At 47.2% G+C, this 27,474-nt stretch overlaps 1 protein-coding gene across 7 annotated transcripts in view; it reads left to right on the forward strand.

The window, feature by feature from the left end:
• Positions 1 to 27,474, forward strand: part of TUT4 (terminal uridylyl transferase 4) — a 67,471-nt gene that overhangs the window by 32,658 nt on the left and 7,339 nt on the right. For 6 of the 7 annotated variants that reach the window (XM_051999685.1, XM_051999682.1, XM_051999684.1 and 3 more), the window contains 16 exons: positions 891 to 1,010; positions 3,178 to 3,399; positions 3,842 to 4,016; positions 8,745 to 9,487; positions 13,522 to 13,672; positions 14,469 to 14,555; positions 16,139 to 16,242; positions 19,645 to 19,702; positions 19,788 to 19,891; positions 21,260 to 21,349; positions 22,625 to 22,738; positions 24,905 to 24,982; positions 25,089 to 25,266; positions 26,833 to 26,880; positions 26,969 to 27,051; positions 27,211 to 27,326. In XM_051999685.1, the coding sequence (XP_051855645.1) occupies positions 891 to 1,010; positions 3,178 to 3,399; positions 3,842 to 4,016; positions 8,745 to 9,487; positions 13,522 to 13,672; positions 14,469 to 14,555; positions 16,139 to 16,242; positions 19,645 to 19,702; positions 19,788 to 19,891; positions 21,260 to 21,349; positions 22,625 to 22,738; positions 24,905 to 24,982; positions 25,089 to 25,266; positions 26,833 to 26,880; positions 26,969 to 27,051; positions 27,211 to 27,326 (2,471 nt within the window). The remainder of the gene's footprint in view (positions 1 to 890; positions 1,011 to 3,177; positions 3,400 to 3,841; positions 4,017 to 8,744; positions 9,488 to 13,521; positions 13,673 to 14,468; positions 14,556 to 16,138; positions 16,243 to 19,644; positions 19,703 to 19,787; positions 19,892 to 21,259; positions 21,350 to 22,624; positions 22,739 to 24,904; positions 24,983 to 25,088; positions 25,267 to 26,832; positions 26,881 to 26,968; positions 27,052 to 27,210; positions 27,327 to 27,474) is intronic. The other variant, XM_051999686.1, reaches the window with a different exon arrangement.

The following is a 27,474-nucleotide window of genomic DNA, read 5'->3' on the forward strand; positions in this document are numbered from 1 at the left end:
GCTCAGTGGATAGAGTTGCCAGCCCCAGAGTCAGGAAGACAACTCCTCTTCCAGAGTCCAAATCTGGCTTCAGACACTTCCTAGCTGAGTGACCCAGGACAAGTCACCTAACCCTGCTTGCCTCTGTTTCCTCATCTCTGCCAAGAAAACACTGAATGGGCCCGCAGAGAGTGTATGTGACTGAAACATCACCTGTACAATAATGTGATTCCCTCAGGGAGCTGTGACTTCTTGATGGGTCACTCTACCTGTACCCAATCTCAACTCCTCTCTGACTCCTTCAACGGTTTCAAAGGTTGCTGTGGCCAAAACCAGTTGATTACCTGGTTTCCAACCCTCAGGTGATGAGCTTTCCCACTGTCCTCTGTGAGAAGGCTCCTGCCAGTTCTTCTGGCCCACGGGCACGAGCCCGAGAGAACCCAGAACCACCTCAGCATCATGACGAGATGTCCTGATGAGCAGAACTTTAGTGGAGGCTGGAGAGATATATACCTGTATGTGTTTGTGTACATGTATACATCTGGTTAGTAACTCTCTGTTAACTAGAATATGCTGGGAATCAGGAGCCCCATCCCTGAGCCTCATCTCTGTATTTTCTCACTCAGTCCTCACGGCACCTGGGTAAGGTACAGATGCTGTGAGGGTCTCTTTCCTCTTTCCAAAATGGCATCCTGCGGTCACCAGCCAGGTGAGCGTCCAGAGGACTTGGGACCAACTCTTGGTGCCAGGGCTGCCTTCCCAACTCATTGTTTCTCTTTCATTCTGGATAAACAGGAGTTTACTATGTTCTAGTGCACATTTTCCAAGTTTCTCTGGGCAAGGATTCCAGAACTTATTTTTTTCCTGAGTAAAAATTTAAGTGGTGTTAATTTCCCTTTTTTGTTTTTCAGTTGTGCCATATTGACTGCCAGGCTGAAGGGGGGATCCCTTCATACTCTTTTGCTTTAATGGTGATGTTTTTTCTTCAACAAAGAAAGCCCCCTCTTCTTCCCTCCTATTTAGGCAGTTGGGTAAGTGTGCGCTTGCTCTTGCCTATGTTTAGGGAGGTGGTCCTGGCTGGACTGCCCGAATATGTGCTTGTTCTTGCCCTGTTTCCCCTTTCTCCTGCCCTGCCCCTCAGGTGATAGCTACAGCCACTTGCTCTGGGCATCATTCTGTGTGGAAACCAGGAAAGCTTGGGAAGAGGAGAGAGGAGTCTTTGCCCTTCGAGTGCCCCATAGACAGTAGAGAGAGTGTTTCATTGGATCTCCCAGCAGTGCTAGGAAGCAGGGAAATTAGCTCCATTTTGAGCAGACTTTTTTTTTATTAGTTTTATTGGATGGGCCTTGGCCCACAGCTGAGCGCTCCACCTAACTGAGCCACCCACTTGTTTGGTGGAACAAGAATGTGTGAGATGAGGTTGAAAAGGAGGTGCAGTGCCATCCAGTGGGGAGGCTTGAATGCCAGGCGTTGGAGTTTATGTGGCATTTGTCCATCAAAGATACCGAGCTAGAAGAGTTCTTAGAAACCCATTGGTTCTAACCTCCGGCTCCGGGGATAGATTTCAGGAAGGGTCTGTGAGCTTGGATTGGGAAAAAAATTACATCTTTATTTTTATAAACTCTAAGTGAAATTTAGCACATCTGGGGGTTATTTAAAAGCATGATTCTGAAACTGAGTCCTTAAAGGCCCATGGCACCAAAAAGGTGAAGGGCCCCTCTCTCCAGCAGTGTGAGGCCAGAGCAGGGTCCAAAAAAGACATATTCTGGTGGTGATGTCAAGGCTGGAGGAGAAGCGCAGGGAGAGAGAGTGGGCAATGGGCCAGCGGGGGTCCGTGAGGAGGCCCAGCCTCAGCTGAGGGGACAGCAGAATCCAGAGGATGGAAGGGTCAAAGGTAAACTCCAAGGTGCCCAGCTTGGGAGTAGAGGTGAATGGGGATGTCCCTCACAGAGTAAATGGTCATGTCAGAAGAATGAGCAGAGAGAGAAAGAAAAGGAGTTCCCCTTTAGGAGGCTTGTCAAGCCATGACAGAAATGTGGGGCAGAAGCTAGTTACCCTTAGTTCTGTTTGTAACCTTCTCTTTTGACAGTTAGCAGAATCAAAAGTAGCATTGATGGTGTTGACCTCCAGGTGGCTAGGGCCTGGAGCTAGTGAGCTAGAGAGACAAAAGGAAAAGCCCTGTATGCAGAACAGAATAAATCCTGGAGAAGTAACGAACTAAGAGAAGAGGGGTGGCTCGAGGGACCGAAGATCACACAAGCAGACAATCCTTTTAGTGGGAAAGAATGAAGTAAAAGGATGTAAGATTGGGCAAAAAGGAGACCTTTAAAATTCTGGTTCTTGAGAGATTACAAGGTTTAAAATCAACTTGTGTGGCTGAAGTGTGATATAGAAGACATTTGTTATAATTGGAGAAGTTGAGGAGTTGGGTGTTCAGTTTGTCAGAGGGATTGTCAGTATGTTCATCAGAGATCCCCAAGGACAATGTCAGGGCTTAAGCTGAAGAGGAAGAAGGTGCTAGAGCCATGGAATAAGCAGAGTGGCCTAGTGATTATCGGATGGGAAGGGTGAGGTGCCAGCAGCTTGCATGGATAGGGGTGTGAGGGGTGGGAGGAGGGGGAACCAGTCTGTGAAGGGAGTGGTGAAAGACTGGCCTTGAAGGGGCAGTTTGAAACAGCATCCATATTATTCTTCCCTCTGGCTCTCAGAGGTCAGGGATAATGGGTCAGAAAGGGCCTCCAGTGGAAACAGGACAGATTTAATCTGAATTAGCTCACTACTCAAAGTCAAATTTAGGAGGTGGATTTTTTGGAGTGTGCACCTCTGAAGTTTTTCTTCTGTGTTGTGGTTCCCTGATTGCGAGCGGGAGCTTCAGAGGCAAGATGTGCCTCAAAGCTAGCATCTCCCAGGAAGTGGCTCCTCGGTATGGCGGCTCTTAGAGATTGAGTGCTTGTGTTTGTATTTTTCCAAACACTTTTTCCTTCTAATCTATAAGCTCTCTTCACTTTCTTTCTTCCTCAGTTACTGGCCCAAAACTCTGCCCATGGTTCTTAAATGTTGTCAAATGAATAGGTACTACCAGCATTCAATGACATGTATTCATTTGCAGGTTTTTTCCTTTGAGAGATAAAATTTTCTGTTAGACTAAGGTCCCTTTAAATTACTGAACTTGACCGGCTCCAAATACTTCTGTTTTAGATTGAAGGCTTTGACTCGAAACGAGTCGATGACCACCAGCTGAAGGGCATCGAAGACGAAAAATTTGTGAAGTGGGAATACAAACCTATGCCCAGTGGGCCAGGGAAGAACTCAGGTGCCTCTGAGAATAAAGCAAAAGCCGATCAGAGAAGTGGCACCAAGAAGCCTACCAGCTCAGAAACAGACTCCCAGAATGGTGCTGCCAAGGAGAGACACGGCAAGGTGAGCCTTCCCCACATCCGTGTAGGCTTAGGGGTGCCGGCTTGCTCTTTCCTGGCTAGGCTTTCTAAGTCCTAAGGGGCAATTTCCTATGGGTTACATGTTCCCGTGTGGGTTTGGATTTGTATTTAAGCATTGACTTACTTTAAATTAGTAGCCACTGTAAGAGTCATAGTTTCATTGGCTTGGGTGCTCCCCCTGTAACAACTAATTAGTGACAGAGACAGAATTAGACACCATGTCGCAGACCTTCTGTACCCTCTTGTTCAGTACATGCTTGCCAATGATTTCCCATAAATCCTCCCTGGAGGATCCGCCAGATGTGTCCTTCAGACATTCAGGGGCACCCATCCATGACCATGGGGCTCTCAGTCTTTTCTGGAGTGTGTCAAGAGTGTTCATTGCAGCCAGGCTTATGTGACAACAAATATCTTTTCTCTTCCAGTCTCCTTTAGCGTTGGAAATACCAAATCAGGTATCCCTGGGACAGTTGTGGTTAGAGCTGTTAAAGTTTTACACACTGGAATTTGCTTTGGAGGAATATGTCATAAGCGTACGGGTACAAGAACTCTTAACACGAGAGAACAAAAACTGGCCTAAAAGGCGAATAGCCATTGAAGGTGGGATGATGTGTGTTCTTTCCTTTAGAAAGTTTCATTTCTGTGTCACTTCTCGTCTGTTTTCTACTGCAGCATTGTGAACTTCTCAGTGTCTGTGCCATGCTTTGTGTGCCACAAGGTCACCATGTCATGTTCTCATCGGTCCGTTTAACACGTGACCCCGGGAGGTCTCGCCCACAGTTGTGCTTTGTGTCCGAAAGGTACCCATCTGATAGATGAGTGCCCCTGACGTTGCTGGGTTCTGAATAGCGATCTGCTCTGGGTCTTTCACACACCCTTACACCTCCACACCCCCTAGAAATAGGAGGTGTGGCCCAGTGGGGAGTGACCAGCCAGCATTGGGGGAGGGAGTTTGGCCACCACCAGCACTTTATATTTGGTCCCAATCAAAATGATGAGGATGATGATGATGATCATGGCGGAGGCCTAGAGCTTCCATCTCCTAGCCTGCCCCTGCTGCTGAGCTCTCCTGCCTTGCAGAGCATACAGGCTCCTCCTCGAGTAGTGCTCACTCATAGGAGAGTGGGCCAAGTGGGAAATTGAGAGGGAGGAGGAAATGGGTTTGAGCCCTGCCTTAACAGCTGTGTCACCACGAGCCAGTCACTTCCTCTTAAAACTGAGGGAGAGTAGATGCTCTCCTCCTCATAGAGCTGTAGTGAAGAACCCACGAGCTCCAAGGGAACAGCCGCTGTCCAAGAGCTCAGCAGAGATGGGGCTGAAATCGCTTGCTTCTTCTTGTAAAATGAAGAGCTGTCTTAGTGTGAATTCTGTGAGACTGTTTACAATGGGAGTCTTCCAGATTTGTAAAATCTGTCTGGTTGAATTGTTTTATTCTCTCTTACCCTCCTGTTGTCTACTTAAATGGTAGACCAGATATTTGCTAAATGTGACTTAGACGTAGAAAAATTGTACTTGATGTTAACCCCCCAAAAAAATATAGTATTAAGAACATAATGAAAATATGAAGTCCATTAGACAGAAAGTAATAGAACAGCTTAAAAAGTCTACATTCAGAAGTTTGAACTCCATAACATTTCTTTAAACTTAGAATAGGTAATTGAATCATGGTCTATAATTTTAAGTATTTTTTTTCTCCGTTTACTTATTTTAACAGAGCTTACATTTCCTCGCTGTTAGGCTGGCACCTATTACTTTTTGGCCTTCTGGACCTGGTCACCCATTCACCCAGATGAGCTTCTCACATGCTCTCATAGAGGAAATATGTACTGATTGCAGCATGAGAGCTCCCCATTAGAGAGCATTTTAATGTTTACAAAGGGTTTCCTCACAGACAGTCATTTGGAATAGAAGTCTTACCCCATCCCCATTTTAAAGACAGAGAAGCTGAGATGAGAGCAGGGCTTTGCCGACTTAGGCCAACTGCTCGTCCAATCCAGTGTACTGCAGTGCTTGGGACCCCTGACCCTTTACTTCCTCCCCTTTTGCAGCCAGAATAAAGAATCGGGAAAGACAAGAAGAGTTGTCAAGGATCTCTGAGCTTATTAACTGCTGGGCTCAGGAAGATTTTTTGTCTCGGTTGCCAAGACCAGAGGCCTCTTCCCTGCATTCTTTTACCCCCTAAGCCTGAGAAAGTTCATCCTGTCTTTTGATGTTGGTTTTGGGAAAGAATATCATTTATCTTTAGGTTTTAAAAAGAACCTCTTTACCCATTACTTTTCTCCATTCTGTTCATAAATAGTGTTTCTAGAAAAGTGAAAATAAGGTCACTTCTTTTAAAAAATTATATAAGGTCATAGAGATTATCATGGAGAAGGACTTTATGACTAATGTGGCTAATTTAGAGATGAGGGAACAGAGACCCAGACAAGAAGGAGGGTGCCTTGCCTACAGTGACCCAGCAGGCTCTGGGATGCCAGTGCTTCTCTGTGTGCCAGACTGCCAGGGGTGGAGGTAATTGCAGTTTTGTAGGGATTAACATTAGTATTGGCTCTAATTCAAGTATAGCACATGCTGGCTGCATCTTGTATGCATCGAGGACTCTTTCAGGTTGCCATCCCAAGCCTTCAGGATTTTGTAAAGAAGAAGGGGTGCAGTGGAACCCCGCTCTGGGACTCTGATCAAGTCACTTCCTCCCTTGGACACTCAGTTTCTTTATTGGTGAAGTCTTAAACCAGATGATCTCTCAGGCTGCCCTTTGCAGCCGAAGCTCCCATGGACCTAAATGCAGTGTCCTTAAGGAAAAGATGCAGGCGGGCTCTTCACCTGTTCACAGCTGCAGCCCGCCTGACTTGCTGGTTCTTGTTTCTCTCTTTGGTACTGACCGAGTTTGTAAGTTTAGTTTTAGTCAGTGCTCCTCCCTCTGGAAGTCTGAACATTGAAGCTTCAAAGATGGAGCAACAGGTGGGGGGCAGCACAGGGGTCTCTGGGGAGATCAGCGGTCCTGTGTGCCGCCATCTCAGCAGCTATCTTTGTTTCTTTGTTTTCCTGTAGAAAGAATAATCTTAACAAATAGCAAATAAAAGGAGGAATGAAATCTCCATTAAAACCTTAAACCTTGAACATTTCACATTTTACTGTTACTGTTTTGACATAGCCAACTATGTATATTGTCATTCTGACTTTGGTTTTCTTTGCATCACTTCATATAATGGTGCATTTACAGTTTTTTTATCCTCTTCACATGTCATTTTTATGATGAAATAATATTCCATAATGTTAATATGCCACACTTTAGCCATTCCATATAACTAAATTATTGGACATAGATAGTGTTTATTACAAATAAAGTGACTATGAATGATTCTGTAGAGAGGTTCCCCCCCCTTTTAATAGCATCCTTAGAACATCAGTTCCAGTCACATTGTATGTTTATGAGTTCTTGCTTATTGGCAGATTGTTCCACTTCATAATTACATTAACAGTCTTGGAAGGTGATCCTTTCCCCACAGCCCCATCCATGTGAAATCTTACTGTCTTTAACCTATTTTTTGAGAGGCAGTACAGTGCAGGAGATAGAATGCTGGACTTGGTTTAGATTCACCTCCCACCCTTAAATTCACAAGCAAGCTGTGTGGCTGTGAAATCTTCCTGGGCCTTTGACACCTTTCTTAGACCATAAGCTGGAGATGGCTTGTGAAGTGTATTGGTGGAGGGAGTTCCCACACCATGGAATCATAGGTCTATCTGTGACGTTTCAATATAAATGACCTTTGTCCCTTGTATGGTTATGTTGGAGAGTACCTTATCATTGTTTTAATTGGCATTTCTCTGATAATCAGAGAATTGGAACAGTGTTTGAAATTATGACTAATGATTTCTTCCTCCATCCTCCTCCTCCCCCTCCCCCCCCCGAAAAAGTTCAATTCATTGAAGAAAGGTCATCACTTGTACATTTATATAATTTCCAAATGTCAAATTTTTATCAGAAGTATTTACCGCACTCCTCCTTCTCATGTTCTGTTTTGGATACACTTGTTTTTGTTGTGTAAAACCCTTTCTTATTTAGTAACTTTTTTTGGAATTCGTTTTGTTTTTTAACACCAGTTCCCCATAGAGTTCCTCCATACTACTTCCTGTATACAACCAGGTAAGCAAAGCTAGCCAGTAGAGAACTTGATTCTGACTTGGGTATATATGTGCACATCCCCTCCCCTCTTGGACCCCCAAAAGGAAGGAAGCACTTCCAGAATCAGTCACCTGAAATCAGTATTGGCCAGCTGAGAGAAATGGGGGGAGAAGGCGATGTGTTTTAGTGTTTTCTTAATTTACTCTGGCTGTATTGTTCTCATGTGACTTGTTTGGCCCTATCTCAAGTCACACACAGTTTTATTTCTGAAAACTCCTCTCTTTTTTTGCCATTCCTTATGGAGTATGTAGTTATATAATATACTTGCTGTGAAATCTAGTCTAGGTTTAATTATGTAACATAGAACTAGTTAGATTCCATTACAGTCATATAGCATATAGCATATAGCAGTTTGTTGAGCTGTATCATATAATTTTCCCCAATCATTTGATGACTTTTTATGCTACTTGCAGTGGATAAATGTCATTCTTTTTTCTAATCATTTTTATCCTAAGGCTGGTTTAGGAAAAAAGCTTAGATGGCTGAAGCTTTAGGAATCTCTCTCTAAAGTGTGACTCTAAATTCATTTTTCACTCTGGGGCATCCGGATCCTTCTTCTTGGGGTCCTCCAAAAGTAGGTTCCAACTCACATTATCTGGCCCTGGTATGGGGTCTTCTACTCTGTGACCTGGACTTCTTTCCCAGTTTTCACATACTCCCCGCCTTTATTCTAAACACGTGGTCCTTTTTATCAATGCTGTGTATCTTCTACCTCTCCACGACTCAGTCCAGACGGCATCTCGTAGGATCCTAGAGTTGAGAGATGAGCACGTGAGGGATCCCCCTTAAGCACCCCTTAATTTTTGCACACAAGACTTGGGGAAGTGACTTGTCTGTGGTCACACAGCTCAGCAACTAGCAAAGACAGGATTCAAACCCAGTGCTCATTGCCGGAGGCCCCGAGCATCCCGTGGCGCCTCCTGGCTCTTCCCGGCCCCCCGCTGTGAAGGAGCATCGCTTGGTTCTGCTTGCACGTTTCATTGTCCTTTGTCTGGTTCTTCGTGGGGCCTTTCTCCTTGCTCCGTGGGCACAGGATCAGGCCTTACTGTGAGCTGAGAGTCAGAGTTAAGAGCTAAGGCTTGGATTTTGAAGTGCCATTTAGAACCACGTATTAACATGCTGGCCTTTTTCTTTTCCACTAGACCCTTTTGCACTCAAGAGGAATGTTGCACGGAGTTTGAATAGCCAGATGGTGTTTGAATATATCCTGGAGAGGTTCAGGACAGCCTATAAATATTTTGCTTGTCCTCAGAGTAAAGACGGGAATAAGTGTAAGGTGGATTCCAGGAAGAAGGAGAGGGGGAAAATGAACAGCAAGAAGCCCGCAAAATCTGGAGACGTGGGCGCCGGCGGTTGCCCTCTCCAAGGGGAGAGTGCCGAGAAGACCAAGCCGGGAAGTAGGTGTGGAGCACACACTTGTCAGTCCGATGAATGTAACGAGCCGGAATGCGCATCCCCCAGATGTAGGAAGGACGCGGGCCGCCTGGGAAAGAAACTGGACGCAGCCGACTCCAGCTACGACGAGGATGCTCGAGAACCCGGGACTCCAAATGATGGCGACGAGCTGGAGCCAAAATCCTTGGAAGAGCAGCCCGACGTGGAGCCTCTGGAGCCCTGCTCGAAAGAGGAGGTCAGCCGCCAGTGTCGCTGCCGTGAGCACCGGTCACGGGACCCAGACGCCGTCAGTGACCCGGAGGGGACCCCTCTCAGGCCAGACCTGGACACAAAGTGTTTGCCTCCGGCTCCCTGCACTGACACTGACACCTCAGCTACCTCTCCCCACTGCCAAGCTCCGGCAGAGGCCTCTGACCTTAAGGACGAAGACCAGCCCTGCCCTCCCGAAATGCACTATGTGTTTGATAAGTTTATTTTGACTTCTGGCAAGGTAGGACCCGTTCCCTGGTCACTGGTGGTGCCCTAGTGGCTCTCTCCTCACAGTCTGTCCCTAGCTGGTCATTAGTCTCTCTCCCTGGTGCTGCCACTGCTCTGGAACCACACGGCATTGTCCCTGCTTATTCACCCGACAAACAAGTCCTGCTGTTTGCGTTTCGAGGGATAGTCGCTTCTTTAAAAAAGTCATTTTGTCACCATGAATTCTGGAGGAAGTTTCAGTGCAAACCATTGGGCTTTCCTTTCTCAGATCTCAGAGAACTGAGTCAGTTTATCTCATGGCACTCAACTTGGCAAAATCAGGCAGCCCCTAACGTCGTGCTTATTCTCTCTAAGTGACATCATTTCCCTTTTTTTCCCACCGTGATAAAAGGATAGTCATAGAGCATTCAGAGCTTTCTTGTTGGTTTATGGTTGGTAATACCCCCAAGTGGTCATCTGGGGAGAGCAGGACTAGAAACCAGAGCTTTTTGGTAGTCAAATCTTAGCTTTCAAACTTAGTTTGAGGGTTCGAGGATATCTCAAACTTGCCCAGTTGCCTTAGTTTTTCTCTCTGTAAACAAAGGACAGTCTTTGAAAAGGAATAGTCTGAAAAATGAAGTGCCTTTTGCAGGAGAAACATAATCACTGGTACCTAGATAGATTGTGGTTAGAGCCACAAGCCACCCAAATCCTGTCTCTGGGGGATCTTAAGCAATCTTGGGATACAGATGAGTCTCCTCATCCATAAATGGGTCAGTTAGACTCGATGGTCCTCCAGGGACCCTTGACCTGAAATTTATGATGCTATGATCCAGTAATAAATTCTGTCATCAGAAACTTGCTCAGTTCCTAGAAATCCTGTTGAAAGTAAACTCTGTAGAGTCAGCTCATTTTGTACTACTCCATTCATTCAATAAGCATCTATTAAGCAGCTATTAAGTGCCAGGCACTGGCCCTATGCTAAGTTCCGGGGATACAAAAAAGACAAAATATAGCTCAGACCTCAAGAAGCTTACAGTCTAATGGGGCATCATCAGGTATCTGTCAGACCAGCTGTATGTGGGATAGAGGCGGAAAGGCACTGAAATTAAGAGAGATTAGCGCAGGCTTGCTGCCGAAAGATTGTAGTTGGGGCTCAAAAACAGTCAGGCAGAGATGAGGAGGGAGAGAGTTCTTGGCATTGGAGCGCAGCCAGGAGGATCAGAGTCTGTGGCAGGGAGTCAGGTGTGAGAAGCCTGGAAAGGGGGGTGGGCACAGGAGGCTTACCTGGAGCTGCTGTGACTGCCCTTGTGGTTTAATGAAATTGGTGTGGTGGCAGTGGTTGGGGAGAGACCCCCAGCAGCTGGCGCAGTCGTGCCGAGAGAGGGCCCACCCCCGGCTGGGGGCAGCCTCAGACCAGGGAAGGGAGTGAGCTGGAGAGCTGCGGCCAAGGGCGAGTCAGCTGGCCTTGGGCGGTGCCCCCTGTAGGAATAGGGAAGGTCACAGAAGGGGGAAAGCGAGTGCTTTCTGTTGTGAACGTACTGATTTGGAGCTGTCCCCTGGACCCCTGGAGTGAGGCAGCCCGAGGGGTGGGGATGGGAAAGACAGAGGCAGAATTTACAGCCACAGAGCTGGTGCCATCACCAGGGGAAGTAGCATCGAGTCAGGAGGGAGCCCGAGCTAGAAGCCTGGGGGGCCCTCCAGGAGCGGGCATACCTTCCTGGAGGAGGAGCCAGCAAAGGGCCCAGAGAAGGAGCCATCAGAGGGAGCAGGAGAACAAGAGAGTGACCGGGAGGAGAGAGTGACCAGCAGTGGGGGAGGCTGCAGGGAATGGAGAAAAGGCTGCTCTTTGGTAAGACGTCAATTTTGGTGGGATGGTGTGGCAGACTGGAGGAGGGAAGAGAAAGCGGAGGCCCCTTGTCAGTGTGCTTTCCCATGGGTTCAGAGGAGATACAGAATGAGGGTTCACAGGGACGGGAGGATCAAGTTGGGGTTGGGGGGAGCTGTATGGAGGCAGTGGGGAAGGAGCCAGGAGAGAGAAGATTAAATAAGTGAGAAAGTGGGGGTGAGAATGAGATGGAAAGGGGTGAGCTGTGCAGGTACAAGGAACAGCCTTGGGGAGGAGGAAGAAGACTGCTTTTCTGACAATGGGATGAAGGAGAAAAGGGCAGAGGAGTGACAGGAAAAGAGGGAACTCACGACCAAAAAATGTAAGGCAAGGTTCTCCATTGACAGTGGGGAGGGGAAGCCTGAAGAGGGATGAGAAGGTTTAGAAGAGCTTGGGGGCTGGGAAAGGGCCTTGACAAGGGAGAGGTGGTAGGATTGCTGTGCAGTGGGGAGGGTCCACCTGAGGTCATGTAACAAACACAAACTGAGTGGATCCGGTTCCACTTTCATTCAGCAGCATGTGTTATAAGAGAGAAGCTGACAAGTGGGAGAGTGATCCAAGGCAGAGGAGGGGATCAAGAGAAGAGGACAGTGTAGAGTTGACCTGGTTTCCCAGGAGGTCAAGGTGGAGAGAAGAGAGAGTAGCTAGTGCCGAGGAGATGGCCTGGGAGAGTTGTGAGCGATCCAGTTCAGATGAAGAGTAGGGTCCTGTAAGAGGGGAGGTAAAAGGTAGATAGGGAAAGGAGAAAAATCAATAGATTATTATTTCTTCATCTATAAAATTAAGAAGTTGGACTCTCCTTGGCACTAAAATTTAAATGTAAAAAAATGTGAAGACAATCCTTGGATCTATTCGCTAAAGAGAGTTTGTCATACAATGGAAAAGGTTTCTCTGGGTGTAATTTTCCTGGAAGGTGCAGAAACAGCTGGGGCAGAAACAGCCTGGTAGTGGGTGGAATGATGACTTTACTTCAGATCCAGAACACCGTTTCCTTGTATTGTTATGGGGAGCTGCTTGGAAGTCATGCTCTCATTGGGCTGCTGTACCTCCTAGTTAATTGGGACTTCAATGGGGATTTTTTTCCCCCTCTGGTTTTATTAACTTGTCTTACATGCACTAATTTTTCAAATGCATTTAAACTCCAAGTAGCAAATTAAGAGTAAATAGTATTTTGCCGAGTCAGATTACTCCAGATGTTGAATATGTAACTATAGTACCATTACCATGAGCTATAATTCATGTATGATAAAATAGACAATCGTGTAAGCTAAATAGATTCTTAAGGAAAACAAGGACATTATTGTCTAGTGACAAACTATTACACTTTTCTTCCTCCATCCTTAAGTACCACATGGAGTGCAATGACAAGGGATGGATTGCTTGAGGAAGTGTGATAATAGAAAGGAGGACAGTCTTGATATAAATCTCTTATTTAACAGTAAGTGTAAATACTTAGTACAGTGCTTAGCACATAGTAAGCACTCTATGTTAGCTGCTATTGTCATTATTATTGCTTTGATTTACTTTTGGGGGTGGGGTGAGGGTACAATTTTTGCACTTTGATTTGCCAGCCCCTTGTCTGAGACCCAGAGAAGGAGATGGTTGGGTACTGTGTGCCCCAACCCTCTGTCCTCACTAGATCTTTCACTACAAAGGATGATATCATGGGGAGCCCATTACTTTAAAGTAGTCTTATTTCATTAGTTTCCAGAATATTATAGACAGTGGCTTTTTACTTCAGCTGGTTGGTTGATCAGCTATTTATTTAGCGTTAATAAAGACACTTGAATTATCCGTGCCCTTTGATTTTTCTTTAAGGAATACTATTTTCTGGACCCCTTTTTGGGTCATTTAGTTACTTAATACACATTCTATTACTTGTCTATCAGCAGCTTTGGAAAAAAAAGGAGATGGAAGCTGTTGGCTTGGGATTTTTTTAAAAATTCATTCTGATTCTTAGTCATATATACATACATGCATACATATATATGTATATATATAAACATATATATGTATGTATATGTGTTTCCTCAGCTGTTTAGTACAGTTAAAGCTGAAGTGTTCCTTTGGACCCATCTCTGAGGAATTCCTGTGGCTGGAAAATGATAATCCAAAGGCTTAGTAGCTTTTCTCCCTCTTTTGTGTTTGTATGTGCATGTGTGTGTGTGTTTCCTCTTCAGCCTCCAACTATAGTATGCAGCATCTGCAAGCGAGATGGGCATTCCAAAAACGACTGCCCAGATGATTTCAAGAAAATTGATCTCAAACCGCTACCACCAATGACATACCGATTTCGGGATATACTTGATCTAGTGTGTAAAAAATGCTTTGGTGAGTACATTATCATGAGAAATGAGTAGAACCGACCCCTCCCCCTTTTCCCCTCCCACTTATTTCAATAGAAGCTGGCAAAAGTTTGATGATGAGTATAAGTAGTGGTTTGTGGGCTCAAGAAGACGCCCAGGAGTCCAGCTTGGCAGTATGTTGACAGATAGGGGACTGCCGGAGATTAACAAAGCTCAGTGTGCATGCGTTGGCTAGTCAGCAAATGTTTAAGGATGTTATGTTCCTCTCATATAAATGCTATCAGAGAAAGGAAGGAAAAAGTTTGTCCTTTTGGAAGAATTTCCTATCTCTCTTGAAAACAAGAGCCAGAGAATAATACCAGTTGGAAGATAGTTAAGTGGTGGATCCATTTGAGAATACTGTTGGGGAGGAAAAGTCTCTGAGGTTTGAGGGTTGAGCAAGGAAGACTTCAAGGAAGGGCAGATTTTGGCCCTTGCCCTTGAATGGGGAAGGAAGGCCTACTTGGAGCTATACGAGCAAAAAGCAGGATCAGATCTATCCCCCTTTGTTTGGGGGATAGGGAAATGTCAGCCTGGCTGCAGGGAGGAAGGCCTGTGCTGAGAAGCAGATGAGTTCAGTTGGGTGTGATGTGAGGACTGGAGGGGTGGTGGGCTGGAGAGGAAAGAGGAAATGCTGTGATATCATTTTCTGTTTGCCCCTTGTCCTAAACTTTCATAGCAAAAATGAAAAATTGGAGCAACATAGAAGATGTTTTAGGTAAAAAAAAAAAATCAAATGTTTTATCAAAATTCATTGTTTTTAACTTTTCTTTCCCTCTTAGATGAATTATCACCTCCATTTTCTGAACAACAAAGCAGGGAGCAAATTTTAGCCAGTTTGGAAAGGTTTATTCAAAAAGAATATAATGGTATGTTGTTTAGATTTGCCACGCACTGTTTTGATTTTTCCAGTGAACTGTCTTGAATACATAAGGGCACATTGTCACATTTGGAGAGAGAATTGTCCACCTGGGGATGCTGGTGATGAGGAATCGGTTCTTAGCTTAGTTCATATTCCATGTCCTGAGATGTTTGTGTGGGAAGTGTTGGTGGAACTTGAGTCTCAAGGTCTTTCCCAGTGATCAGTCAGTGTATTAAGCACCTACTGTGTGCAGACCTCCCCAAGGATCCACTCAGTCCCAATAATGTCCCTCACAACTCTCCCCCCCCCCCCAAGCTTCTGGGACCTCTAATTCAACAAGGGCATCTGAAATCTGGTACAAGTGTTTGGCAAACCGAAGTTAAATCAAGACAGCTTGATAGTTTTTGAAAGAGCTCTCAGGTCTTGAGAGGCCTTGAGTTCAAATTCTGATTGCTTTTTCCCTTGGCCGATAGGCCCATGGCCTCTGGGCCTGTTGCGCTAGAGTCTCTTAAGGACTCTTCTCTCTCTCATTCTTTGGTAGAATGGAGGCAAACCTCACCCAGCTGATAAACACTTTCAGTGAGATAAATTGCTTACTTTCCAGAGAAATTCACCTTTAGTTTGCCAAGGGTGATTCTTAGCAGATCAGTCATTTTTCAAGCCTCAACAAGAATCATTCTGCAGAAGGAGTTGAGTTGCTGCTAGTAAAACAAGTTAAATGATAATTTTCTTCAAAGAAAGAAATTAGTCTATTGAAAGAATGCAATTTGTCCTCCAGAAACAACCTCAACTTAAATCTCTGCTTTTCTTTGATAGAATTTTTTAATGACAGTAGGTACGATCGCACTTTTCAAAAATCCATTTCAAAGGTACCAAGAATATGCTAGGCATTTAGATTGCAGAAGTGGAAAAGGGACAATTCCTCTACCCAGGAGCTAATTAGGAGGAGAGATTATAGAGATCCCCACATATGGGATAAAAAGCAAGTGAAGATCTGGAAGAGGTCCAGGAGGGGTTGTTGAAGGCAGCAGAGCAGCCTCAGGAGGCTTCCTGGAGGAGTGGGTATAGTCCACAGCTCAGCCCATGTTCCTCCCTGCTCTGCCACACTGCCTTGGGGAGGACAGGGAGCCCTTGGGGAGCTTCTCTGCAGCTCCGAGAACACAAAGAAAGTTAGTGCTGAGCGACCCAGTCTGGAATGTCACCAGGTCCTCCCAGCTGCCCATGAGATGCTTGGGAACAAGCTCCACTAAATTATCACCCAGGGCTGCCTTGTGGGGCCTGATACTCCCTGCTCTGGGGAAGGCAGCTCTCTTCTCCTGCTGTCCCACTGAGGAACAGAAGGCGCAGGGGCAAACTCAGCCTTCTCAGCTGGCCCTCCTTACGACCCTTTCGGACTTGCCCTCCGGGGCCCCCCCTTCGCTTCATGATTTCTCATTCAATTTCCATGTCAGGCCTGACAGCATCTTGTTGGATGTTGCTGCCTTTTGTCATAGAAGAGTTTCACCCAGTCTTCCCCATTAATCCCACTTTTTAGAGTGACTGGAACTGGGTACACAGTACTTAAACATTTTGGTTTCTTCTTCTGATTAGAAAAGGCCAGACTTTGCTTATTTGGTTCCTCGAAGAATGGATTTGGATTCCGTGACAGCGATCTCGATATCTGCATGACGCTTGATGGCCATGAAAATGCTGAGGTATCCCTGAGTCTCGGGGGGGCTGTTTGTGTTGCCATAAGAAGCTCTTGTGTCCTTAAGTTCAAGAGAATTCACCAAACATTTGTTAAACTCCCCTAGTGTATGACTCCCTGAGGCTGGGTAAAGACATCCCACGCTACAGGCTTAGTTCTCCAGAAACCCACTGGATGTCCACTGCATACATTTAGGAGAGGCAGTAGGTAGCGAAGGGTGCTCAGCACAAGGAATACAGGATGCAAGAGCATCCCGATGGTCCGCAGGCCCAGCTCACGGGGCTGTGAAGAAAGAGCGGCCGTCTGTAGGGCAGGGATGGGAAGGGAGCATGCTGACCTGCAGAGAGAGCTAGAGGTGGCCCTTCTGGCTGGATCTGGAAAGAGAATGTGAGTCTAGGGCCAGAAGAGCTTTAAAAGCTAAGCAGAACTTTTCCATTTGATTTTAGAGGTAGTAGGGAGCACAGGATTTTATTGGGGAGGATAGATTGCATTATCTCTCCTGCCTCAAGGTATGTTGACTCCTCTATGGGAATGTATATTGTGAGAGGGTGGAGACCAGAGTTTTTTGCCTTTCTCTGTATCCTCAGCCCTTAGCACCAGGTCTGGCACCAAGTACTTAATAAATGCTTGCTGACTGACGGACTTACTGACTCACACAAACTCCTATTGCCCCCTGCCTCTTAGTTGGGGTCTCTGTTTCAAATCTTTCTCCTCTTGGCCTGCTGCCACAGCAGTTTTCGTGAAGCCAGATCTGACCTTGCCCCTCCTCTACTTAGGAAGCGTCAGTAGCTCCTTGTTACCTCTAGAACTAAACATTCCCCCTTCTTGGAGCTCCTTCTTCGCCCTGTTGTTATGGAGACTAGCCACCAGAGCATGTGTAAGATGCTGTCTCGGCGCTAGCTCTTGTTAACCATCCTTTTTAAAACGTCTATTTTGGTGTAAATTGTAAAGAGCACATGATAATCATTGGCAGAGTGGTGCCTGTTACGGGTAGAAGATGTAAATAAGTAAACACACAAGTTGTAGGGTCACACCCAGCAACAGAAGGTTAAAGACCCCTGCTCCGGGGAGAGGCAGTGAGGTCTGAGCTCTGTGGCCTGGGATTGTGAGCCGAGAAGGGGCTGGAGGCCGAAGGTGTTGGAAAAGTGGCAGTGGGCACGTGCAATGATGGGGTGGCAGCAGGCACTGAGGGCATAAGGATGGAGGCGCCCTGGACAGTGGCGACAGGAGGGTGTCGGGTAAGGTTGCTACAGGATCCTTCATTTGCTAAAAATCCAGGCAGATTCCAGCTAAAGCCTGGGCGTGGTCTCACAGTGCCACATAAAGGGCCTCTCAGAGAAGTGAGTGGAGTCTGTCATCTGGGCCACTTGTGCCTCATCTGACGCTTCCTAGCGGAGCAAGAACCAAGCTTCCATCCATCCAAATTCTCAGCTGGAGCTGCCTCGGGTCATCAGGACCATTGGGACTACAATATTGTTTGATGTGTCCCCTGGCAGTTGGAGAGGTGGCTGCCCTTTTCCCCCTTTCACCAAGTCCCTGCCCTGGGAAGGAGCCCACTGGCTTCAAGTTTGGGAGAGGGGCCAGAGATCTGATCCAGCAATCCCTGGGCAGACTGGCCCATCATGCTTGAGAAAGTCTCCCCCTACTGTGGGCCCATCAGGGTCAGAGCTGACCCTGCCAAAAGCTGTCCCGCTTTGGGGGCACTCCTTTCTTCCCCTTTCATTGAGTCCCAAGGAGCTGTTTCCCATTTCATCTGGTCCCAAGGAGCTGTTTCCCATTCTGGGAGAGGCTGCAGGCTGGCAGCGATCCCACCTACACCCACTTCTGGGCTGCCTGCTTCCCATCCACATCATGGCAGGGAAGGAATTGACAGAGGGGGCCTCGGGTTTGGTTTTCTAATCTAAGAAAAGATTGTCCTCAGAGCTGTTTTTACCAGAATGTAATGTATTTTTAGTCACTCTTTCTGAATTTGCTTCCTAAAGCAAAGCTAAGGCGAAGGGGAGAGAGTCTGTTCAGAGTTGTTATGGAGGAGAGAGGGAAGGGGCTCAGGTGGCAGCCTTGGTTCTGCTTCCAATGGACTCCGGGTCCCCATGTGACAGCAATGTTCATCAGAGGGTGAGGGACTGGGCATTCCTTCTGGAAGTGATCCCAGGATCTCGACTAAGAAAAGGGGAAATTGGCTCATTTTAAAACAGATTACTGGTAGGGAGGAATGGTTATGCAGGTGAACGCTTCTTACTCCTGGTTCTGGAATCAGAACTTCATGGGGAACCCCATTACGCACCTTATGGCACAGAAGGATAGTTAGCTTGTCGATGACCCAAGGGCTGTCCCATGCCTGGCAGTGCCCTTGAGGATGTCATTGTCCCACCCAGTGCCTTGCCTGCTTTTAAGGACCCTGGCATGCAGCCCGTCCTCCAATCGAGCTGGCAACAGAGCATATTGCTTTGGTTGGCGATTGGTTCCTGGAGGCCAAGGCAGAGGCTTAGTGCACTGTGCCTGGCATGGAGCAGGGCCTCAATCAGTGGGTACAGGCCTCCGAGGAGCCCCTTTTAAGTCTGTGGATTGTTGGGCATAGCATGTGCTAGGATGTATCCGATCATAAATAGGCACATAAATAGTACACGATTAGACAGGCAGGCGGAACCTCACTGGCTGGGTGACCCCCAAGGTCTGGCGCTGACCTGGGGCATGTGGACGTGTCCATGAAGTCACAGGTCCTGGGGCTGCCCTACTTCTGTGTGTGTGCATATCAGCAAGCGCTTATTAAGCACCTACTGTCTGCCTTTAGGAGGGGCAGAGAAAGGCAGAAACTCCCAGATCACTGCCTCCTGGGAATGAACTCCCTGCCATGACCATGAACATGGGGGGCGGGGTCTTTATGGGGTTCACTGGTGGCCCTCTCAGCAGGGAGGACCAGAGGGCTCCCTGTGTAGCAGTCAGTGGCAGGGGACTCAGAACTGAGTCTTACAAAGAGCTAGGGAGGCAGAGATTTCTAAGCATGAGGGATCCTATACATGCTTCATGGTGCTGCCTGGGGATGCTGTTTATGGTCCCCTGGCTACTCAGTCTCTGAGGCAGCACGAGCTCCTGGACAGGCAGTGCTGTTAGAGTGACCACAGGATCACATGGTGTCATTTCCCGTCATCGGACGGCTGGGAAGCTCGCAGCCAGGCCTAGAAGCCCGTGTCCCTAGTGGCGTTCGTGCCGCCTCTCCCATTCTCAAAACTGAGGGCTGGAATGGATGCGGTCTTCCATTTGCTCTCCAAATGAGTGCGCTTTTGCCCACTGCATATGGCACCAGTTAGGCATTGGAGCTTAGGATTGTCCACACTGGATCAGTACTTGGGTAGTTTGGATGGATAAGAATCCAATATTAAAAATTGATCATCTTTTTTTTCTTTTTTAGAAATTAAACTGTAAGGAAATAATTGAAGGTTTGGCAAAAATTCTTAAGCGACATCCAGGTATGGGTTTTAAATTTGAACTCTGTGTTTTATTGTTTGTGTAGTGAACGTGATCTCCCACACTGAATCCTGTTTTATTTATTAGGTTTAAAAAACATCTTGCCTATAACTACTGCCAAAGTGCCTATCGTAAAATTTGAACACAGGCGGAGTGGACTGGAAGGAGACATCAGCTTATACAATACCTTGGTAAGTTTTGCGCGTAGGCCGCAAGCTGCTCCTGGCCCATTGTCGCCATCTCCCTCTTAGGACCTAGGAAGAGGGACCCCTAAATTATTGGTGCTGACCCGAAGGCCAAGATAGGATCTGGGGAGAGACCTGCTCGTTTTTGTGGCGGCTGCTTCTTCCTCCAGCTAAGTCCTGGGAAAATAACGGCTTCCTCTTAGACAAAGGGCCATCCAGGGCCCCGAAGCAGCTCTTATTCTTTTTACTGGGGACTCAGATGAGGCCTGAGTTAGAATGGGTAATAACTAGCTCAACAACTGAATCAAGATGCTAGGATCTGGACAGGGGAATGTGCTGGGCCAAAAATGATGAGACAGAGAGTAGCTTAAGCATCTAGTCCATTTAACAAAATGAACTTGGCGAGTCCAAGCTGGGATGAGCAGGGCCGGCCAACAGCAGTTTGTATGGAAAAATTTGGAGGACTTTAACAGAAGAATGCAAGCTCAGTTTGGGTCCATGGGGCAGGAGGCGGCACTGAGAGAGCAAGTGTGACCTTCGGCAGAACTTGGGAGAAGCTGCCCGGGCCTAGAGAGTCCTTGATCCCCCCGTTCTCTGCTCTAGAGAGATGGTACATGGAGCCTGCTATTCACTTCTGGGCATCACATTTTAGGAAGAACCCTGCGAAGGTGCGGGCCTTCCTGGGAAGAGCAGCTGGGAGGCAGAAGGACTCCGGATTAAGCATCTTTTCTCTAGGACCTTCCTTTAAAAAAAAAATAATAATAAGTTAATAAAACCATAAAAAAGGAGCTGGGGGTGTTGACACAAAGAGGCAAATTTGGTGTGAGGAATATCCCTGAAGTTGGGGGGGATGCGCTGCTGAGTGGATTTGACTGAACTGAAGTAGGGGTTTGGGAATAGGGAGGGCAGGAGGATGGCAAAGAGCACCCAACTAAAGATCAGCAGGGTAGAATTGGCCCTTCTGGGCCAATCCCGAACTCCCCTGGACACCTCAAGCTCAGCTGGTTCCCACCGTGATCCTGGGGATGGGTTCCTGTGATCCCTAGTGTCCCACCGAGAAAACGGAGGCTGGGAAGGGCCAGGTGGCTTTCCTGGGTTTGCGTGGCCACTAACTATCTGAGACAGCATCCGAACTTGGGTCTCCTGGCATCCATGGGACCCCCCCCAAAGATCACTGAAGACACTTTGCAAACTCACTCATGGCACACTGTTCTTACCCATGCCCACCTCCTCCTTGGCGCCTTCCTGTACTTGGCTTCATCAGGGCCCAGCCCCCAGTCTGCATCCCTGATCTCTCACAGCTTGGGAATGCTTCTGAACTGTGACCTTTTGGCTTGGGTTTGAACATTTCTAAACCCAAAACTTTTGTTTCAGGCTCAGCACAATACGAGAATGCTGGCTACATATGCAGCTATCGATCCTCGAGTGCAGTACTTGGGATATACCATGAAAGTGTTCGCCAAGGTACGCAGGTGGGAAGCATGGTGGCGTGCCGGGACCACTGCAGACCCGAGCAGACCCAAGGTCTTCTTTATTTCACTTCATCCTTAGAATTCACCTTGCTAGGTTTTCTCTGCCCTTCTTAGGGACAGAAGGGAAGGGACTGGTCCGTGATATCTCCCTCCCCCTTCTCTCTCTGTCTTTCTCATTCCACCTCCCATTTCTTTCTCCCCCTTTTCTTTTTCTTTTTCTCTCCTTCAGATCCCTTTCTTTGACTTCCTCTTCCCTTTCTCTCCCCCTTCTTTTTTTTTCATTCCTTCTTGTCCCTCTTTCTACCCTCTCCCCCCACACACATACACATCAAAGCTAGTCCCTTTCTCCCCATTTTGGCCATGCTAAGGCTTGTAGTTCTTGCTCCTGTTTTGCCTGGGAAGGACCAGGTGTCAGCCATGCACAGTGTACCCCTTGGTTACCTTTGCTATGGCTGGGCTCGGTTCTGTACATCAGGCCTCGCCTATAGTTCTTCCAAGGGGACGTTTGTGGGAGAGACACTGCTCCAAGGGGAGGCTGCTTGGCCTGGAATGGCTCTTTCTGGGGTAGTGATGCCCTTGAGGGACCCTTGGGAGGGTCTGATGGGCCCGTGCTGCCTGCCCCAAGGTGATCCTGACTCACTTTAGCTCTCCCTCCCCTGCCCACAGAATGAAGACTAGGTGAGCCTTCAGTGCCGAGCATTTAATGGCCTGCCAGGGCCTCTCCTGCCTTTAGAGCTCTGGTTGCTCATCTGTGGGAAACCTTCTCCGTGACTGCTCCCTAGGCTGCAGGAGTTCATGGAGGGTTCTTTCAATAGATCCGTCCTGTCCGGGCCTCTTCCTTCCCCTCTACTTTTAGAAAGGGCCTTTTGCTAAAACTGAGCTCGGACCCCACGCTCTCTTCTGCGCATTACCAGCCTGCTTGTGTCCACAGTGTGCCTTTTGGACCACTTGCAGATGTGATTGTAGTGGTTAAAAACGTTTTGGAAAAACCTTAAAATTCGCTTCCAGGTTAAGAGCTTAGAGGGTCCTTTTCCCTGAAAATGTCACCCAGAATAAGACTAAAGAGGAAGTTTGGTTCCCTGGGAGGAATGCTCAGCTTTTGGAAGCTCAGTGTTCAAGTCCTGATTGCTGTCCCCTCCATGCTGTCACTGAGCTGGGCTGGATCTGTCAGGGGAGCACTGCAAGAGCAGCCCATGAGCTGGGGGGTCCCCGAGGGGCTGGCTCGCCGTCTGATCTCGCCCCTGACTTGCGGCCTGTGCTTTTCTAGCGCTGTGACATTGGCGATGCGTCCAGAGGAAGTTTGTCTTCATATGCTTACATCCTCATGGTGCTGTACTTCCTGCAACAGAGAGACCCCCCTGTCATCCCCGTGCTGCAGGAGGTGGGTGTTTGCCAAAGGAGGAGTCCTTTTAGCTCCGACGGTCCGGTGGGCATTAATGTGTGCAGTCTGTAGTGTGTGCTCTAAAGCTCTTTATGAAGTTTTTTAAGGCAGTGAGTGAAGTAGCTAAATAGCTGGCTTGCTGTATGACTCCAGTCCAGTCACTTGACCTCTGTCTGCCTCAGTTTCCTCATCTGTAAAATGGAAATAAAAATAGCGCCTTCCTCCCAGGGTTGTTGTGAGGCTCCAGTTAGATCACATTTGGAAAGCACTTTGCTGGCCGTAAAGTACCCCGCCATTACTGGCCATCATCATTATTGTTTTATACTACAAAATATACCAGACAGAATGTGAAATCAAGACAGAATCCATGGCATGTGCTGGGATTTTAGCTATACCCACTTTATTTGCCTTTTCCTTGGAGCTTTTTCCCTATCTCAAGCTCTCTAGTGGCCCGCCTGCTCCAGGCTGTTCCACGGTCTGACAGATCCTCAGACGAGTGGCCGCCCCAAGGGCAGCTGAGTCTGACAGGATCTTGTGCAGATTTTGGCCAGTTTGAGGTTTCCCTTGAAGTCTGGTGGACTCTAAGCCTGCCAGGGGTTTTTTCCCCAGATCTGTGTTTTCCCATGTTTGCTCTGACTAAAAGAGCATCTTATTTTTACTCAGATTCCCTCCTAAAGAGTGAATCAAGAGCCCCAGTTTAGCGTGCTAAAGAGCGCCCCTTTTCTTCCTCGCTCATCTCCACCTTCTCTGAAGTCGCTCCTTTAAGTCACCTCCTCAGCATTGGGGAGAGTCCAGTTCTGGTTTCAGAGAACGGCGTTTACTTGGAGGTGGGAGGTAAGAAACAGCTATTTGGGGAAGTTACAGGAAATCTCCAAGTGGAGAAGCATCTGGTGAGTGTCATCTGTGCCTGACTATAAATACAAAGGATTTCCATGTGCACTGGTTAGTGCCAGCCCCTGGGACGCTCGCCCCCTCCTGCGAGGGGAAGATTCTGCAGGATCCCTTTTCAGCAGAAAGCTTTATGCCTGGGGGACGGTGTGTATTAGTGCCCAGCCTACAAACGCAGGATTGATATGTGGCCTTGGGGGAGAGAGAATGTGCTGGGACGATCACAAAGAACACAGATGGCTAAGAGTCATGGACTACCCTAGTGACAAAAGGCTTTGGATGACAATCTCGTAGAGAAGGCCAACTCTTGAGGCAAATGCTTGCTTTCTGTGTCCAAATCCTGTGCTTGAAACTTTGAAACACTTGAAACTTTGCTTTCACCCAGTTTTTTCTGGAGTCTTGTTGGGAAGGGCAGCCTCGTATATGAAAGAGTATATGTGTCTAACCTGTGACCCAGCATTGCCACTCTTATGCCCCAGAGAGATCAAGGGAAGAGGAAAGGAACCACAGATTCAGAAATATATATATTGCCTGTGTGGGGATTTAGCTTGTTCAACTGCCCATATCTGTAAGGAAGATTTTTTTTTTCATTTTAGGGGTGGGGGAAGAGAGAAAGAAAAGAGATTTTTTTGTTTATTTCATATCTATAGGACATATATATATATAAATAATATGTAGATATACGAATCTAGATGTCTAGCTATACTCCCATAATTTCATTGTGATGTGTCTGGTGTGTGTATATATATGTGTGTTTATGTACACATACATACCTAGCTGTGCATACATATGACATGTCACATAGACATTTTTACAATTATACATACACACACACACACACACACACACAGCCTAAACTCGGAGTTAAGACAATTGGGTGCTAATTCTGGCTTTGTCACTTAACATGCAAGAACACGGGCATGTTGGGAAATCTGCTGACTTCCTTAGCAAGATGGACAAAATGTTTCCCCTCCCAATCTCACAGGGGCATCGATGAGCCAGGTCTCAGGCCAGATTCGCAGCATTCGTATGTTATTTGGATCTTCTTATCCTATTACAATGTCCTTTACCTGTCAGGAATGTATGTTCAAGTGTATATTATTCATTAACTTTTTAATACTATCCTGTCCCATGTTTATTAGAGGAGTTATTACTACTATTATCTTTATTTGTACTTTTATTTATTTATAATTTTAAAGTAGCTAAAAGTACAGCTCTAGAGATGACTTCAGTAAAAGTTTCTGTGAAATAACCAAATAATTGGTTTCTTTCCCACAGATATTTGATGGAAAACAAATTCCCCAGCGAATGGTGGATGGATGGAATGCCTTTTTCTTTGACGACATGGAGGAACTGGTAACTTAATATTCTTCTTGTTGGTGTTGGGATTCATGCAGAATTTTGTATTTAGATCTGCTGCCACTTTGCCGAGGATGCCTAATAAATTTCTCTCTCCCTCCAGAAAAAGCGTTTGCCTTCCCTGGGCCAAAATACCGAGACCCTGGGGGAGCTCTGGTTGGGGCTGCTACGCTTTTACACTGAAGAATTTGATTTCAAGGAATACGTAATCAGCATCCGGCAGAAAAAGCTGCTGACAACTTTTGAGAAGCAGTGGACATCCAAATGCATTGCGATTGAAGGTAACCACCGGGCCTTTGGGGATCGTGTCCCCAGGGGAGGCTAATGTGTGGGCTCAGCAGGACTTCGGGAGGTCAGTGGTGTTCAACTGAAGTGGGGAGGGAGGGGGAGATGTTTTAAATTTCTCTTAGGATTTCAGTGTCAGTAAAGGCCTCCTGTGAAGGCTTAAAAAACAAAACAAAACAATTTAGTGCTTTTGTTTCTAGTGATAAACTGGTCCTCAGAATAGGAAGCCCTTCCCCTTATTTCCCACAGAGCTGCTTTTAAAGCTTTCCAGGCCCTAGACCATATTTCTGAACCCATCAGACATCTACAGTCAACTCCTTCAGTTTCCTTTTTCCAGTGGTAAAGTTGTCTTTGTGCAAAAGCTTTGGCTAGTTTTAAAGCACTCAATTTTCCCATCTGTCTCCTCTGTTCTCAGACCACTGAGAATGTCATCAAATCAAGGTAATTTTCCCTACTGTGGATTAATGTTTATTCCACTGAGTCCCCATTATTATCTCCTCGGGCTTTGGCTGCCCCCCCCTCCTCTGTCTTCTAGAATTGTCTGGTCCCTTCAGCCCCCAGAGCAGCCTGTATTTACTGTCTGTATATATGGAATCTTCCTCTCAAATGTAAGTTCCTTGAGGACAGGAACTTGGTTGTTTTTCCCACATTTTACATGTAAATAAATCCTTAATCTGAGAATGGATAATATGCCCCCAACCCCATGAGAGCAGCTGATATTGTCCCCCTCAAATTGAATCCATTGGGCCTTTATTGAGTGCCAGGGTGCAAAAGTCTTTAGAAGCCAAGCAGACTTTGCATTTGATCCTGGAAGTGATGGGGCTGACGGGGGTTAGACCCACACTTTTGGAATGGAGGCTGGACTGGAGTGGAGAAAGCCTCAGGACAGATGGAGCCATGAGGGGGCCGTGAAGGCCTGGGCGAGGATGGGAGGCTTGCTGAGAAGTGAGCGGTGTGCAGGGAAGGCTGACTTGGGGGTGGGGAATGCCCCTGGGCCCCGAGACAGAGACACACCAGCAGGAGCTGCTTAGGGAAGGGGGCCAGGAAGGGCATTTTTCAGCAGAAGGAAATCCATCAACCTTGGGATTGGGAGAGCCACGGTGAGCAAAGCAGCTCTGCCTTGGGCTGCAGGCCAGACAGGGAGAAGTTGCCTCTGTTTACTTAGTGATCAGTAAACGGTCAGTAAGCACTAAGCACCAGCTGTGGACCAAGTGCCTGCCGAGGCTGAGGGTACAGTGCTGGGGGAGCCAGTTCTTGCCCTCAAGGAGCTTTCATTCTAATGGGGGATAATCCAGCCCCCACCCCCCACACACACACGTGCACACACACAGCTAAACGTTTAGTGGGAATGGGAGGGGACAGGGTAGGCAATTCTGGAGAAGTCCAAGCTGAACCTCCTTCACGGGAGGGCGTGGGGCTTCCCACCCTCCACTCTAGCCCTGGTGCCTCCCCTGCTTTCTGACATCTGGTGAATGCTTAAGAAAGTCTTGGGTCAGCTGGTGGCACTTAAAAGTCATGATTTCTGTTCAGAGTTCTTAAAAGAGAAAACCTTTCTTTTCCAGATCCTTTTGACTTGAATCATAACCTTGGTGCTGGAGTATCTAGAAAGAGTAAGTTCTGAATGATTGCCCCACGGTGGTTTTAGAGCAGGGGAGTTTCAGTATTTGCATCTTAATCTGCCTTCTTTGTCCCTCTCAGTGACTAATTTCATCATGAAGGCATTTATCAATGGAAGGAAACTTTTCGGCACCCCTTTCTATCCTCTCGTCGGAAGAGAAGCGGTGAGTCCGCGTTCTGGTGCTCAGCACCAGGGATCCCTCCACAGCTTTCTCATCTTGACTGGGTTTATGTAAAATGGCATTTGCTCTCCCTCCCCTGCCCCGCTCTCCCCTCCCTCTGCTCCGAAGTCGGGGTTCATCAGCACGCGGTTTTCTTTCTAGGAATACTTCTTTGATTCTAAAGTGTTGACGGACGGAGAGTTGGCTCCCAATGACCGGTGCTGCCGTGTGTGCGGGAAAATTGGGCATTACATGAAAGACTGTCCTAAAAGGAGGAGGTGGGCAAACAAACACTTGGCAGAAGCTCAAGTTGCCAAAAACAAGATTTAGGAGGAAGATTCTTGGGCTAGGGGAGAGTGAGAACAGGTGGCAGCCGAGGGTTGGGGTGAGCGGGGAAAGAGGGGCGTTTAAGTAGAGAAAGCGTGG

This window comes from Antechinus flavipes, chromosome 4, assembly GCF_016432865.1.
Source record: "Antechinus flavipes isolate AdamAnt ecotype Samford, QLD, Australia chromosome 4, AdamAnt_v2, whole genome shotgun sequence".
NCBI lineage: Eukaryota > Metazoa > Chordata > Mammalia > Dasyuromorphia > Dasyuridae > Antechinus > Antechinus flavipes.